The following is a 16,644-nucleotide window of genomic DNA, read 5'->3' on the forward strand; positions in this document are numbered from 1 at the left end:
CAGAGAAAACAAGCAACTTAAGTAGAAATATTCCTCTGTTTTTTGCCACAAGATAAAAACAGTATCATACCAAATGACACACATGAACACTGGTTTGGTTAGGTGACTTTCTATGTAGAGAGGAGACAAGGACTGCCTCATGTCAGCAGCCTAAGCTACCTATTTAAATACTGAATAAAATACAAAGTGAAAGATGAGCAAAACAATTCACCATCAAGTTCTCTTCTCTGAGTTCACGATGCATCTAGCTCAATGACTGCAAAAAAATTTAAAAGCCAAGTCACAAACCCTTATTAGATCAACTACCAAAGGAGCACTATGCTTATTATGTCCTCCAACCCAGCAGCCACACAACAGAAAGTCCCTCCAAAATGATGCCTGCCAGGCATTCACAAAATTTATTGGCCAGTGCACACAACTGCATACAAAGGAGATGATTATGCTCTTCTGATTTCAGGTGTCATCCAGCAGGACCATTTCCACAATTTTAGCAGTGAATGTTCCAAACAGCTGCTGTTCTTCCCAGAAATTGTAGTTTGTGGTTCTGCTTCTATGTATGCATAAGCAGAAGGCTTCTCTTTGGCCTGACTTACTTACCCTGTAATTTGTACCTCTGTTTTCAACTAGTATTTACTGCTGAATCATGCCAAAAATCACACATATTGAATATTGCAGTGGGTCATACTTTAGCCCCACAAATACCCCAGCTTTCTCTCAGCCAGATACAAACTTCACATTACTTTGGGCCAATCTTTATCCTCCTTAAGGAACATGAAGCAAATTCACTGACATCAGTGAAAATGCACCCGTTATACATTAATACTGCATTAAAAAAACAGTCACCTCAATCCTGATTCCCTGACAGTCTGGATTTTAGTTTGAGGTACTTAGATGACAGAGGCTACTTCTGCTAGAATACTTCAAATACTTCACATTCTCTACAAGAGGTCTCCTAGCTAGATATCCTTTACAACCTCCAGATGCTTAGAAGCAGGTAGGCAAACATCTATGCCAGGCAAGCATCCCTAAGCAGCTCTAAAAATAAGTCCAAGAACCCTGTAAAAGGCCTACAGTTATTAGGAACCAAAAAACACATCTGTCAACAAATTTGCCTTCAAACATAAGGACACACCATAGCACTCCTAGTACCTCAAATGAACCACAGCTCTCCAACTCCTATAAAACTCCCCTAAACCCTAAGCAAGGTGGGCATATTTTTACTTCTGAGCCATTTTCAGCTTGCTGCAACAGTGTAGGAGTTCTTGCAAAAGCGAGAAAGCCATTTTCCACGACACAGCTCACTATCAAAGCCATAGAAATACGCATTATTAACAGATTTTTAATATTTAGCAGTCTTCATCTATGCTACCTCAAGTCTGATGTGACTTTCCTTAAAGACTCTTTCTTTAAACAGCATGCAAGTAGTGTTTAAAATTAAGATGTGTAGTTAACCAAGTCTCATCCCCATCAGCCGAGACCTTACAAATAATTTTGGTGTTCATGTGTAAGACTAATTTGAAAGTCTCTCCACTAAACCATAAAACCATACAAGTCTCTAAGATATACCATATAGTCACATGACCTGCAGCACAATTGCCTCTAAGAATTTGTCTTTTCAGAAGACAGATGTTTAGAAATTGTTCTTTAATCCTTCCCCACAGTCTTCATATGTATTAATTTCATAGTAAAATTTCTGCAAGTATTTCTTAGCACTACCATAAATTTGCTGTCCCATATACAAAGATGTCTCAACTACAGCTGGATAGATCTCTCCACTAAACACACTCAATTGCCTCCTTCAAGGGACCATCCCTCCAAAATTTTTAATTACAGACTGACTATCCACAATTTCAGCCACTTCCCTGCTTGTTCTTTCTCTAGGTCTGGTTCAGCTTGTTTTGCTGTATTTTGACTCTTTTCCAAGGTTTCAAATAGTTTGGTTGCACCAAAACTATTCGGAGAAACCAGAGTCTTTTTCCACCTTAAAAGCAGAGCCTAACACAGCAAATTCAGCATAAGCAAGAAAATTAAATGGGCACAAAACCCAGTACTGATTGTCCATTTCCTTCCTTTTCCAAACGAGAAAGCTGAGCTCTCTAGCCTTCCCAACACTAGCCTCAGTCCCTAGAGAGACCAAGGGAGCTCTTACATTGCCACACTAAAGTAACCACTCAAAATACACAGAGAAGAAAAACCTTCCTGTTGAGATCACTCTTCGCTCAAGCAAAACATATGGGCCAATTTGCTTTCTACAGCAACTCCATCTTAGGTCAGCTCGACTGGCTAACACTTACTCATTTGTTTTTCACTGCCCTAGGCAGCACATTCATACAGCTAGAGCCAAACAACCCATTTCTTTTTTTTTTAATTTTTTTTTTTTTTTTAAAGTTTCCTTACCTATGCCCTTCTACCTGCTTCTCTGTCTCCCTCCCCCTTTCTTTTGTTCTTCTAATAAACACTTCTCTGGTTTCAGAGAGCAATTGCACAAATTATTGCTCTGACCTTACTTTTCCACTGACCTTCCAAGTTCTTCTCACTTCTCATTCTCTGTCAGCCTGTGTGAGCCCAACCATCCCCTTCATCTTTCAGCCCTTCTCTTCACCAAGGAAGCCTCCACATGACTACTAATTTTTCTTTCCCCTCACAAAAGCAGCATGTTCCTATTTGGTTTAAAAGCATCTTTCCCCACCATTTACAAGCACCTATATTTTGTTCCTGACTTCCCAGCTGCTGCTTCCAAGCTTAACACCTCCATAGCATGAGGACCCTTGGTGGGATGCAGCTGCCTGGACTGGAAGCAGCACTGCAGGAGAGCCTCTAACACCAGCTATTCCTTAAAAATATTGTTTGAGAGTTGGGCCTGCTATGCTAGCACTTTGGCAATGTACTAAATTCATACAGCCCAAAAAAACCAAAATACACCACACAGACCTCTGTTACTCCAAACACAACTAATTGATGGGTTTTAATTTCAGAAAGGTCCTCAAGATGTTACATACAAAGGGGAGGGGAAACTTAAAAAGAAAAACCAAACGGATCTATACCTCCAGTTAACTTTGTTTTCTATGCAACCCTTGAAAATTTTTGCCTATTGTTCTCTGCAAGCACTTGGCAAGTGATTTTTATTTTTAGGATGTCTGGGAATGCTTTGCTTTGGTTTGGTTTGGTTTGCGTTTGCTTTGTGGGACCACAGTGCCATCTATTGGAAAAGTTATGAAGAGCAGGCTCCTGATCATTTATTATTTGTAAAGACTTAATATATGTATTACTTTGGTTTCAAAACAAGTAAGTGGGCCTACTGTAAATCGTCGACTTTTATAAATGTTTTTGACATTACAAAGTGCAATTCTATTGAAAGTTCCTGACTGACACTTTCCAATAAACTCAAGGAAACACTTGAAGAGCCTAATACCAAAACACTAACATACCAAAAACTGTACTAACATACCAGAAACAGAAGTTGCCAGTTTTAGAAATAAAGGTCAGGAGTGGCTACCCTGCATGAGCCTGTCTTTTCTCATAGGTCCTGCATCTCCCATTCCAGCAGTCATCCCTGTTTGAGCAAGATCATACAGGAATAAACAAAACCTTCTCTCTAACCTGTCTGCTACTAATTCTCAAAAAATCAGGCAACACCTAGATCTTCATAAATTCTCTCTCCTGCAACCAGCAACAGGCATGCCAAGTGAATTCTGCATTAATAAGCTGCTCTTTCCATCAGTCAGCAGGAACTCAGAGCAGCTAGAACAAGCCTGTAGAGCACACATAGTTCACATACTCAACTTTAAATGAAGAGCAACACAAATTTTAAGAAGAGGGCACCTTTTTAAAAAGGTCCCTGGAAGGAGTTCTGAGAAGCTGGAGAGATACAGGCTGGCAAGCATGCTATTAACACTAGGCAAATTGTGAGAAAAATAAAAGACCATGGCATAAGGTAGGAGAGGCAAGGCAGTAGATAAACCAGTCAGTGTACAAGACTCACCATGGGAAGACCCTTTCCTCCTCAGGGCATTTCCAGGAGCCCCTCTGAGCTGCCCAAGCCTCTGGCCACCTGGCAGCAGACACCAGGCTGAGACCAGGGCTCCCCAGCCAGCACCCACTAGGACAAAACTGAACACCAGGCAGGGAGAACAAAGCCTGAAAATTGGTTTTCAAAAGGAAAACGAGGCACAGGTGAATCGCATTATTATCTGGGGGGTGAGGCAGGCTGGGGAAGGAGAAAATACCTCTAACTAGACCATAGAGGTACAGCTGGCACTTTGCACCTCTCTCACACAGGTGTTTTTTAAATACATTATCTGTATATATTAAAGACAGAAAACAAGATGGCACACCCACGCAGGCACTGGGAGCTCTGCAGAAGTTGTGTGTAAATATCTTTACACAAACATATACATATACAAACATATACACACACACATATATATATATTTTTTTTTTTTGTATTTACATATCAACTGTCAACAAGCATAACAGCATTAACCACCAACTCAGGACCAAAAAGCCAAACAAAAAACACTTTAGTGTGAACAAAACTGAACACTTTAATCTTTATATGCCTGTAAGACACCCAATTTTCAGGAAAAATTTGCAAATCCAAGCACACGAAGCTCCATGCTTCACCCTATCAGATCTGCAGGGTCACAACAGCAGCACCCTGGCTGCTCCAGCTCAGCACCACACAGGGATGGGCTTGGGCACTCTGGAAAAACACAGCAGAGGCCCAAGCCTCGTTCTCCTCCCTGGGCACAGCTCGTCCGGGCTCACCTCTCACCCCCCCAGAAGCTCACCAGCTAAAAAAATAAAACAGGCTTGCTAACCTCTGCTTCTATGTGGCACCATTCCTCCCAGGCTCTGCAATACCATCACAGCAGCACTTCTGTGGGGCTGGGCAGGAGGAGGTCCCTGCCCAGGTGCACTGCGCTCCTCCACAGGGGTTATACCATCTTAATTCGCAGCCCTGCCTCTGGCAGGACAGGGAACCCTGGTTTTTCTTTTGTTAGATAAATAATGTTCTCTTGCTGTACAGGGATTTTTAGTAAATCACAGAAATTGTCCTGATTTAGCATGATTTTTAGTGTGAAATCCCCATCTCAGAGCATTTCCCTCAGGTATCAGGCCATCAGGAGATAAGGCCTCTCCCATAGGAATGCAAACAAATGTCACTTCCTTCACAGGGCGATTTTATTTTGGTTTGGTTTGGTTTGTTTTTTCCCCCAGATGCAAGACAAAAATAATCTCAGAGTGAGAGTAAAGGTCAAGGTAGGACTAAGGGGATGAAAGAAGTCTCAAGGCCACCGCACCGTGCAGCTCTCACTGGGTGTCATGGCTGCTCTCTGCCACCTGAGAAGGGAAGTGAAAAAGCTGTGAATGCTGATGAACACCTGCTATGTGCAACTCATATTTGGCAAAAATTGTACAATCAACCCCCCCACCACACCAAAGCAAGGCCCCAAATGCATAACTAGCGGATCCTCCTTGGTGAGGACGGGCAGCACTGATCCTGCTCAGTTTCTGGAAAAAAGTGGTCTCTGTCCAGGGAATGGAGTTCCTTTTTCTCTCCTAGTTTTTTGAGGAATTTGTGGTTTTTGTTGTGTTTTATTTGTTGTTTGTAAGTTTTTGTGTATGGGTGTTTTGTACTTAAGCACTCACATAAGTACAAACATACTCCTCAAAACTGGGACATGGCACTCCTGCATGAATATCAAAATGAGAAACTCACTGCAAGCACAAGATCAATTTTATTTACTGTATGATATATTCCAAACCTCTCAATGATTTATACCTCCTTACACTGATCTGGTACATGCTTCAGGCAGGACCACACTGTCGCTGAAAGCAATAGCAATGCTAATGCAAAATTCAGAGGGACAAAGCAGGAACCAGAAGGAAGAAGTGGTAACTGAAAACCTTAGTGTCACCTTAGGGAGTTAACATCTGCAGTATACACTATGATTTGGGAAATAAAGTGCCTCTGCCTGGATGATTTTAAGGGTCTCGTTGAACTCTTTTGTATGCATTGCATTGTGAAAGTAGAAGACATTAACATGGAGGTGGGTTCGTAATATCCAGGCCTAAACATTCAGGCAGTGCTCTCAGCTTTCTCTTTCAGGAAGTCCTGTGGCGTTGCCACCTCTCAAGTTGTGAAATCTGAGATTGTTTAAATTACTTTCCTTCCTGCTATGGCCTACATATCTGTGTAACTTGTAATGAGCAGTTACTAAGACTGTCACTGCCGACAGAGGCAACTAAGGGGCTTCTGTTACCCTTCAGCTGTAGTGACCACACCATGAAGTATCTACTTGCACTTTCTATTAAAACAACACAATATAAAGTAACTTTTATTTCCTGCAAGTTCACACAAGCTGCTCTTACCAGGAAAATGCTCGCTTATTCCACGCTGACAAGCTGTCCTTATCATACCGCATTACACTGATATATAAGCACATACGCCTGTAACCAAACACATACACGCAAACTCCAGCAATAAAACGCCCCATGCGAGCACTCCACCTTCTGGTGTCACTGCCACCAGCCGCTAATCCTGGGATGCGCACGCCTCCTCTCCCGCACACCAAAACCACTGCAGCGTGCGGGCGAGCAGGCTGCACCACTACAAAGTCCATACCCAGGACCGCGGCTGCATAATTTTTCCGTTAAATTCTTTTTTATTCCTCCGGAGCGCGGCAGAGCCCCAAAAAATCCCGTTTTGCCTCCCAAAAAGCTCTGTGCTCCAGGTGAGGCTCGAACTCACAACCTCGGCATTGCTCGGCTTTGTACTGCTGTATAAGTACCGCGCGCTAACCGATTGCGCCACTGGAGCCCTGACACTCACTCCTCCCGAACGCTTTATCAACGGCTCGCCCGGCCCCGGCGGGGGAGGGGTAGAATTAGCGTGGCGGCGCCGGTGCCCTGTGCTCGGCAGCGGCACCGGGCTGCCCCGCTTCTCTGCTGGGGGCCGCGCTCTCGTCGTTAAACAGAGGGGCGGGTAGGGGAAGAAAAGGGTCGGTGAATCCTGCCCCCTTCGTGGAGGGCGGCGCCCCAAAGCACGGGAGGAAGGAGAGCGGCCGCGATGCCCGGCACAAAGCCCTCCCGCCTCCCCGGCCGTAGGGACAACCGAACGCCGTGGCGGGCTGCGGCGGGGAGGGGGGGGGCAGAGCCCTCCGCCGGTCGGGCGGGGCCTGATGTGCGGGGCGGGGCGGAGCGGGGCAAGGAGAGCGGCCTGCGGGCGGCTGGGCCCTCCGGTACAGGCGGGTACGTCCGGCGAGCACAGCCGGTGGCGGGCGGACATAGGAAGAGGGCTTCCCCCCCACCCCCCGCCACTTCAATCCCTCGACATCGCTGCCGGCTGGAACGGCGGCCGCAGTTCCGTACTCCGGAGGGGAGGCAGACAGGCCCCGGCCTGGGGTCCTGCGGAACCAAAGCTCCTTTGGTGAAAGGCTTTAGCTTCTGGGTCAGGGAAGTTTATCCTCTTTCGCATTGGTTTATCGCTAATTCGCGTCTGCAGGGACATAACGCACCCGTCTGTAGGGCTCAGGTCCAAGCCAGAGAGAAGAGCAACTAAGTGCTGCCAGTAAATTAAATTTATGATTCCTAGAGTATCGCTAGCTGCACGCCCCCGGGCTTTGCAGTCTTCTTGCTATTCCACTGCTATTGTGTGCAATACGAGGTGTGCTGTGGCACTTACAAAATATGCGTTAAGAGGATGTAAAAAATTATTTTTGAATTATGCTTAACAGAAATAACAAAACCACTGGGTTTTATCACGGCTGAATAATTCATTGAGGGCTTACTTGAACTTGACTAACTCCACGCTGCTTCATTACAGTACTTTACCAAGTACAGGGCAGCTGTTACTCAGACATCACATACGCAGGGTCTAAATTGCTTGTTTCAGTGCTTGAAGGTTTTGGCTTGCTATTTTCCTGAAACTGAAGGATGGAATCAGGTGTTCCAATAGGAAAATGCTCAATAGATCTCAAGGCTAACATTACTGACATGTGGAAACAACATAGTGCATTATGATGTATCATATGCTTAGAAGCGGTTATTAGAAGAAAACATTTCTTGTTAAAGCATGCTGCTAACATGGATTTATTCTGCAGTCAAGGCTGTCTATGCGGCAGGAAGATGGCAAACCTACTTGACCATCAGCAGACATTTAAACCCGACTAATGCTTGAATACTGTTACAGGGTTGAGACAAACTTTTTTTTTCCACCCACAGTTAAGCATTGTCACAATATTTACTTAGCCAGACGGCTCTGTTGGGCTAATGACTTAAGTACTACAAAGCATTCTCCTTTCTGCAGCTACTTTACTGTGAGCAACAAGCTCTGGGCATTTCATTATAGTGTGAGTGCTTGTAGGGAGTGCTACACAACTCTTGGATTTCTGTGGTCTCTAAAAATGTATTATAGGTGGCCCAGCAGCAGATGTCAGGCACTCCACCAGTTTTAACCATCACTGATCTCCCTACTACTTTTGGCAGATTGAGTGGCAGTTCTGTGCAACTTCATTACCTCCTCCCCCACCTCTCATCCATAAATGAGCTGAAACCTTTTGAAACTGTTGGGAGATGAGGTGCTTCTCCCTTGTCAAGTTTTTTCCTGCTGTTGGTACTGTTACTGTGGGGATTACTTAGAACATCTTCCACGGTATGGATCACTGGCAGGTGAAGCAACATGCAGTTAATACATCTGGTCATTGAAGAAGGTGGCTGGCATGAAGAAAATGAAAAAGCTAACAGTTAATTTTAAAAATAAATTTTCCATAATCACATAGGTTTACTGGCATAACATAAAATGGCAGCTGCCTTCATCATCCTTAGAAGTGCAGCATTGCACTAGGAAACAAACTACCTTATACCACACAAATGTTGCTGTGAACATAATTGCATCCAAGTGCTTTTTTTGGCAAATGCAAGAATGTGGGGAAGAATCAAAGCTGTGAATGTAGAGACAAGGTCTTCATTGCAGGTTTCACCTGAGGCAAGAGAGAGGATTCAGCAAGTCTCATTTAGGTGCTGGTATGGATTATAATAACTGCCTGTGGTGTTTTAATCAGTCTTCCCATAAAAAGTTATATCAATGAAAGTTCTAGTAGTTTCTGTGAGATATTTAACTCTTCTGTTGTGCGATGTGTTTCACATGCTTATGTTTGTCCCCACAGAGACTGAGGCCCATGATAGTGTGTTATAAATGTATATATAGCAGTGAAATTTGGCCATGTTAATTAGTATGTGTGAACACAACTGTACTTGTTGTTTTAATATAAATAATATAAATAATTTTTCATTTTCTTAAAAAAGTACCTCATTTGTATGCATTCTCAAAGAACAAACAGAAAAAGCACAGACTAAAACCAGAAAGCATGTTCAACTGGGTTACAGTGATTTAATCATATCTATTTCTTCCTTTTTTCCATTTCTTTACAATATTAAAAAAAAAAAGGGAAAAAAGAAAATAAAAAGCAGCAGTTAAAGCTATCCTAATGCTGCAGAAAGTTACTTGCTTCCTGCTGCTTGCACAATTCCCAAATTATCATTTGATTGTAGCTCCATTATTTTAACACCAGTGCAGATAAATCAGTCTCTGTAGTGGACAGGAACAGAAAGGCAAAATTGAAATTATAGTAAAAGGATTTTGCCCTCAGCTTGCTGGTGAACTCAAACCTCCCCTGGTGAAGATTTTCCACAATACTTTTTAGCACTAAGTACGAAAAAAACAAGGCTTAAGAGCCAATTTTCACAATGCTATTTGCTTTCAAGAGTAAAATGGGCATAGTGCAGAGAGCAGCCTCCGTGCTTGCTGGTTTTATGTTCTCTTTCCTCTCCCCTTCCCTGGAAATCTAAACCATTGTAGGTCTTTAATATCAGTTCTTTGTATGGAAAAAAGTCAATAAAGGAAGTTACAGAAAAATGACAAAATATCAAATATAGAAAAAAAATCTTGGCCAATGAACATGAATACCTCTTCTAACTAAAACCACACAGCTTATATGCTTTTTCGTAATAAATGCTGCTTGTTGTACATCTGATAGTAAATTTAAGTCTCTAGTAGGTCTGTTGCTTGAAGAAAATAGAAAAATAGAGAAGGTGATAATGTCATTTTTTTTCCACTACCACATTTTTCCTGTACCCTCAGAGCAAAAATTATTTATTTTTGTGTAGCAGTTTTGTATTTCAGTAGTCCTGCACTCCTCTGGCAGCAGAAGCTGAAAATCAGGTCCTTACCTTTGAATAAAGAGAAGGATCTGAGCCACAAGAAAAAAGCAGAACCCCCAGCTAATGGAACATGGTATAATGGGTGTGAAGAGTCACTGTGAAATAGATTAGCAAGAAAAATCCAGGCCCCAATCAGGTACTTGTTTATTTTGTCTCACAGAGGCTCCAGTGCTGGCTCTTCCCTGTGCCTCTCCAACACACTTCACAGGAATCAGGTTTCATGCTCCCATATTTCCAGGCCATGCAGACCATTTCTTAGCTCTCTTCAAAACCCAAAAGAGGAAAGTTCTCTTATACCTCTTATATGCACAGGAAGACCATTAACTGCTTTTTTCAAAACCAATTGATTTCAGAAGGTTGCAGAAACTGCTGCCCTGTGATAATCTCAGCTTCATACTAGCAGTGAGCTCTCTAAGTGAACTTCATTTTTTTTTTTGTCTTTGAATGGACCTAGCTATCAGGTTTTCATACTTCAATCTAGCCACAAAATGGCTATATCAGCCTGCAACTGAGACTGTTTTCTCTGCAGGTATTAGTACTTTCTATGCTGCCTAGTGGAAAAATGTGGAAACCAGAGATTAGAGTGGGGGCTGCAGACAATAGCCCTGCACTTTAAACTGGCACATTAATACAGTGGTGAACAAAGCTCAGCTCTATCAATTGCAGGATCTGTGTGTTTTCCTGCTGTGGCTTTGTAAAATCTCTTAGGTTTTGTGCCCAACAAATGGAGTCCTGCTCTGCAATACATTTTACTAATGATGAGGCAGAGCTTTACAAAACCATGGTCATTAAAATAGTGTCTACAGTTTTCCTGGTCCCACCAGGCTGGGTCACAATCCTCTAAGTGAAAGTGCATTTTAAATAGGTCTGTTTCCTTCAAAGCTAAATACTGTGCCAGAAAGCCTACAGTACAAAAATTACTGAAATATTCATCTCTGTAGGTCCAAAACCAGGTCTTGTGACTTAGATATGCACTAGAAATTTTGTGTGCAAAAATAAATAACATGGATTTTTATTTTTTATAATTGAGTGAAATAATAATGACTTTGGGCTTATTTCAGAGGAAATTATGGGCAGTCTCATTGTGATTGTATTACTAAAGCAGTAATTCACCTGTGGAACATCTTATCCCCACAAAAAATAGATTATTTTTAAAAATTATTATAATATTAAACAAAACTGCAAAGAAGTGATAGAAATGAAGGGAAAATAGAATCACCCTCAAACATACTGGAATAAGAGCATGATATTATTTCAAACTCATAGTCCACTGCATTTTTGTATTGGAAAGTTACTATGTTATAAGCTAAAGAACTCCCAGATTTGTACAGTTCCAGCATACTGACTCTTCAGTTCAGCAACTGCATTGCTCATTGCACAAGCTATGGAGGATGTATCTCTCAATTTAAACAAGTTGAATTACAACCTTATGTCCATACATATTCACTCACCAAGAAAAATGTAGGTATAACAAGAAGACAAGAGCAACTGAAAGGTGCTAAAAACCTGTGATGTCTTTTTTTTTTTTTAATCACTCAATATATTTCAAGTATGAATGTAACTGTTAAAGATTTACTTATTAAAAAATGGGGGTGGCAGGGAAGGGGCTGTCTCATAGGAACTATGTAGATGTTGAGCAGAAACTAGTGGTGGAATAAAGACTAAGATCTGGAAAGCCCAGTAGTCCTCAGTTTCTCATTTGCCTGATGGTTTGATGACAAGATGCTGCACTTCCCCAAAGGCCATCAGAGAAGATTCAACTCTGCAACAAGCCGTGCTACAACATTGGTAAGGAGTGCATCAAAGTAAAATGAGCATTTATGGACAGCTGCTTTTGGTCTTACAAATGCAAGAGACATCTTTATTTTTGCTGTCTGGCAGAAGTAGTTCCTAATCTTTTCAAACACACTCCCCCAAACATTTAGCCTAACAAGGTTGAGAGGAGGTGGGAAAATGAAATGGGGTTCTGCTATCAAGCCTGAGTCATGAATACATAGATAAGCATGCATAAAAACTTCTTGTATGTAACTAAAATTTAAGTGACTGCTCACAACTTGCATTTAGCTGTGACATCTGTTTCTACATGAGACTTGAAGGATGTGCATGCCCCAGTCCTGCCTTTTTCCTAACTCTCTGTAGCAATGCAGTTTTTATAGAGGTAACATACACACTCCAGGTAATGCAGTGAAAAGACTGGGAGACCTCCTGTAAGTCTCCGACTACAAAATACATTTAAAAAACATTAGTCAATTATTAGCTAAGCTGCTGGAACATCAGAACTCTTTACAAAGTAACCTTTGGCTGATGGACCTGTCCCCTCTGACGCTGAAGCCTGAAGACACCTCCTGCCCAATCGCCTCAGCTCTGGGGATGGAGTCACAGGCAGTTTGCACTCTGCAAACTCCAGCATCTCCCTCAAAAGTTTCATAGCTGGCAGACCATGGAGCTCCTTGTAAATGTAAAAAAATGGATAGAAGAAAACAAAACTGCCTTTTTGCCACCTGTGTGCAACAAGCTCATGTAAGTAAAGTTTTTTTTTGTTTGTTTTACTTACCTAGACATACGAATATTCATAGCTACAAGAGGAAGCTGCTCAAATGGGTACATGGTAAAGATTGGTAAGAAACTGCAGTTCAGAAACTTTAGTCAGAGCATTGTTTTGAAGAATGGAAATTGACTAAGATCTGTTTTGCAGTAAACTCTTCAGAAGCTGTGAAGATCAACAAGAAGGTATTTGCCTCAACTCAGTCTCTTGTCAGCAGTTAGACCGAATCAGGGGAATTTGTGTCAGGGGCTGTGACAGTGAACTCACAGAAATCAGAAAAGACAGCATCACATCCACAGATGATTAGATTTAGCTAACAGACCGGTGCTACCAAGTTACAACCTGAAACAGCTGCTGAGAGCCCTTTTGGCATTGCAGAGGAACCAAAATTGGTAATGATCAGAACTCATGGAACATAACATGAAAGATGAGGAGATGTAAAGGGCAGGGGAATGGGAGGAACAGGTACCCGAGGCATTTCCAGAGCTGTCAAGACAAGGCAGGACCCTCTGCTGGGTGAGAGGCTGAAGAGACAATGTTTCAGAGCACTGACTGGAACATTAGAGCTACAAACCATATTCTGAATGAGACAGGTAATATAAAATATGGGCATTATCCAGCTGTGCAGCATGCATGCTCCCAGTGTCAAAGCTCACGAATAAATTCCAACTTAAATGGTACAATGAGTGGTACCTTCTACCTGGCAGGGATTTCTTTTGTCAGTGAAGTTGAGGACAGTTTATTTTGTCCAAAACTCTTTATACAGAAAGGATTCTCCATAAAGGGTGATATAAACTCAGGTTTTATAAATAAAATAAGAATCATTTTTCTTGCTTTTAATTTTTTATGCCTTTCTTCCCTACTTCAATAATTAAAAAAATACCAAAGAACATACCTCTTGTCCTACCCTGGGGGTAGGATTAGCTTTAATCAGAAGCTGAATGGGCAGCACAGTAGCAGTGATATTAATTTCCATTCACAGGCTCAAGGGTTACTTTTCTAAGCAGTGATTGCAAGATAAAAATAAGGTAAAGGGCATCCTTACTGAGATGACTTTTTTGAAACTGCAGTTGCATTTTTAACTGAGAAATTAGGAAACTTGAATCACTACAATAGTTTCATAGTGGGAGAGAATGGAGTCTTCTCATGAGTGTCTTCGTTTCATTATTTAAAAAAAATGAGGAAGCATTCTGAAAAGCATTGCTATTTCTAAAGCTTACCAATGATGGTGGTGGAACTTAAGTATTCTACAGTATGTAGAATATTCATGGTTTTATTTCTTCATCAGCACCTTTTGTCACTACTGCCGTGCCCTGCACTGTCTAGCAGCAGTTCTCTGTAATCCTGCACTAACTCTGGGTTGTGACATTATATCTGAGGTCAGAGAGTCACACAGATCCTTAAATGCTGGGTGTTGACAAGTCTTCCCCATAAGCATTGCAAGGAGCCACAGTGAAACAAGGAACATTCTTTGTCATAAAAATTGTGTAGATTAAAGAATCAATGTTCCAACATAGCTTGAGCCTGTGAAGGAAGGAAAGCCATTTACTATCTGGATTCTGAGCCTCACCACCTGCTCCTGGAGCCATCTAAATGCTTTCAAGCTTTTCCAAAAAGGTTTTAGATTATTTTCCCAAAAGTGATGGATTTTCAGCCTTTTTCCAAAGGCTTTGGTTCTTCCTGTGCTGAGTACAGATGTATAAGACAGTCTTTTCACAGCCTCCTCCATCACCACCTCAAAACATTTAAATAACTTAAAATCCTACGTTTCAAGAGGGAATTAATAGTAAAAATCTAAATCCTACAGCAAATCAGTAGGGCTTTTGGTGTCTACATTTATTATGGCTTTCAAGCATTTATTCAGTCATGTTCCATACCCTTGAGAGGATCAAAAATTATAAATATCTATTTGGATTTCAAAACAAAGCCATAGTTCCCGAACCACCACCTGTTGAGAATTTTGCCAGAGTCAAGAAAAGGATCCAATATAAGAGCTGCAGTTTAATTAAGTGTAATTAAGTGTAATTTAATGACACTATCTTGCAAGTTTAAATGCATTTAACCTTGACAATGAGCAATTGGTGCAAAATTAGAACACTTGAAATAGCTGATTTTTACAAGGTAGCTATGGTACTTTTAAACCTCCTCTTTGAGGTCACATTAACTATAAGGAGACCTAACTGGGGTCATGTACTATCTGATTCTCCATGGTCCTAAGACTTTTTTGAAAGGTTGCCTGGTAGTACCATTTTCTTTGTATGATTAAGAAGAAAAATATAGGAGAATGTAAAACTTAACAGGTCCCTGATTAGTACCTTATTCTAAAAATAGTGCAATTGAGTAATTTTCACCCCTGAAACCTTTATGATACTCTAATGGAATTTGGGCAGCCTTGGCTGAAACTTCTTTACTTCATTGTGATTTTTCTTCTTAACTTAATGCAACTATGTTAACCAGACAACTTTATTTAGCAGTATGGACAAAAAGCCCTATTGTCATTTTTGTATGTATTTGATAGCTGGAATTCCTTTATGTTGTCATTATATATTTGTTAATGATAGGAATGGCTATCCTATGGTTGCCTGTTCACGGTGTTAAAACCCAGATAAATCCACAGAGTCATAGAAATAATGATAGATCAGCCAAACAAAATGTTAATCAACAATGATTTTTAGACCAGTATTTTCAGTTTTAGTTACTGAACTAAGAATGAATCTGTATGGATTTCTGTAAAAAATTAATTCGTGTTAAAAGTAGGGTAAAAGATACCCACCTCTTATTTTATTCTGTAGGGCTACTTTTATTTCATTCATTATTAGCTGTATAGTTACTTTTCTGGTCTTCCAGCCCTTCTTTAGTAGAAGGGTTATTAATGCAGGAGTTTTACAAGTGTTCTTGAAAGCAAATATTAAATCTGCATGGTACAAGCAGTTTTGATTTCAGTTCCCTATTTTAGGACACAGGCATGAATCAAGTGCTATAATGTATACAGCTTCCTGTGGTGAAAACAGTCAATTTAAGAATTACAATCTGATTTAATTATTTAGACTTTTATTTGATCAAGGAATTTGTCACTGTTACATGGTATTTCTTCTACATTAATCCCTACTGTGTTCTTCATTATCATTTAAACCCTTTTTAAAATAAACATGGTAGTAACAAATCAAATGCATGTGTTCAGCAGTTCAGAGTAACTTCTCCTAATTAAGGCTTACAAGGTGCTGAGACAGAGGCACATTCTCCTTCCCTGTGTGGCCACCAGAGGTGGCTCTGATGGGAATCTTCTTGCTGCAGAGTAGAGGTCAACACTCCCCAGTTCACACATCAAAAAAAGCTTAAGGACAAATTTTGAATCACAGCTAACAGACCTGATTTACCAGTTTTTGGGTTTGTTGGGTTTTTTTCTAGGAAATGAAAGCCTGCTACCTTACCCCTTGATTAGTGTCAGTGGACTGATAAATAATTGGAACAATATCTATTTGTGTCAGCTGAGAGAACTGCTCCTTGGGGTTCTTAAAAGGGGCAGCACTAAGATAAAAGAAAAAGACTGGATCTCTTTTCTGAATCAGTCACAACCACAGTGAAACCATTATAATACTGTTCCACCTTAGCAAAACCAGTACAAATAGCAGAGCAATTAGCTGATAATTCCTACCATCAGTATATGTAGTAATTCTTCCAATGGAGAAAAAAATATGGGTTTGCTTTTATTAGGCTTAAAAAGTGTTTTAACTGTTACAGAATCCTGATCTTATCAATTTATGTTTAAAAGAAATTTTCCTGTCATTGCTGTCTCTTAAGTAGCAATCTTTATCTTACAGTTCAAAGCTCTTAAGCTCTTTCCCCAGCTGGTAAATATAATTGTCCCCTTTTCA

The 16,644-nt window shown here is 41.0% G+C and overlaps 1 protein-coding gene and 1 non-coding gene across 5 annotated transcripts in view; one reads left to right on the top strand and one right to left on the bottom strand.

Moving 5' to 3' along the window:
* Positions 1–6,729: 6,729 nt before the first annotated feature.
* On the bottom strand, positions 6,730–6,823 carry TRNAI-UAU (transfer RNA isoleucine (anticodon UAU)). Its single transcript has 2 exons — positions 6,786–6,823; positions 6,730–6,765 (listed from the first exon to the last, which is right to left on the bottom strand). It is a non-coding gene; the product is annotated as a tRNA-Ile (tRNA).
* A 5,748-nt stretch (positions 6,824–12,571) lies between these two features.
* The window catches only part of HAAO (3-hydroxyanthranilate 3,4-dioxygenase), a 38,135-nt gene continuing 34,062 nt past the window's right edge, over positions 12,572–16,644 (top strand). For 2 of the 4 annotated variants that reach the window (XM_071739504.1, XM_071739505.1), the window contains exon 1: positions 12,573–12,744. In XM_071739504.1, the coding sequence (XP_071595605.1) occupies positions 12,665–12,744 (80 nt within the window). In that variant the 5' untranslated portion in view covers positions 12,573–12,664. Of the gene's footprint in view, positions 12,745–16,644 lie in introns of all 4 variants that reach the window. The other 2 variants (XM_071739503.1, XM_071739501.1) reach the window with 2 other exon arrangements.

Source organism: Heliangelus exortis, chromosome 3, assembly GCF_036169615.1.
Source record: "Heliangelus exortis chromosome 3, bHelExo1.hap1, whole genome shotgun sequence".
NCBI lineage: Eukaryota > Metazoa > Chordata > Aves > Apodiformes > Trochilidae > Heliangelus > Heliangelus exortis.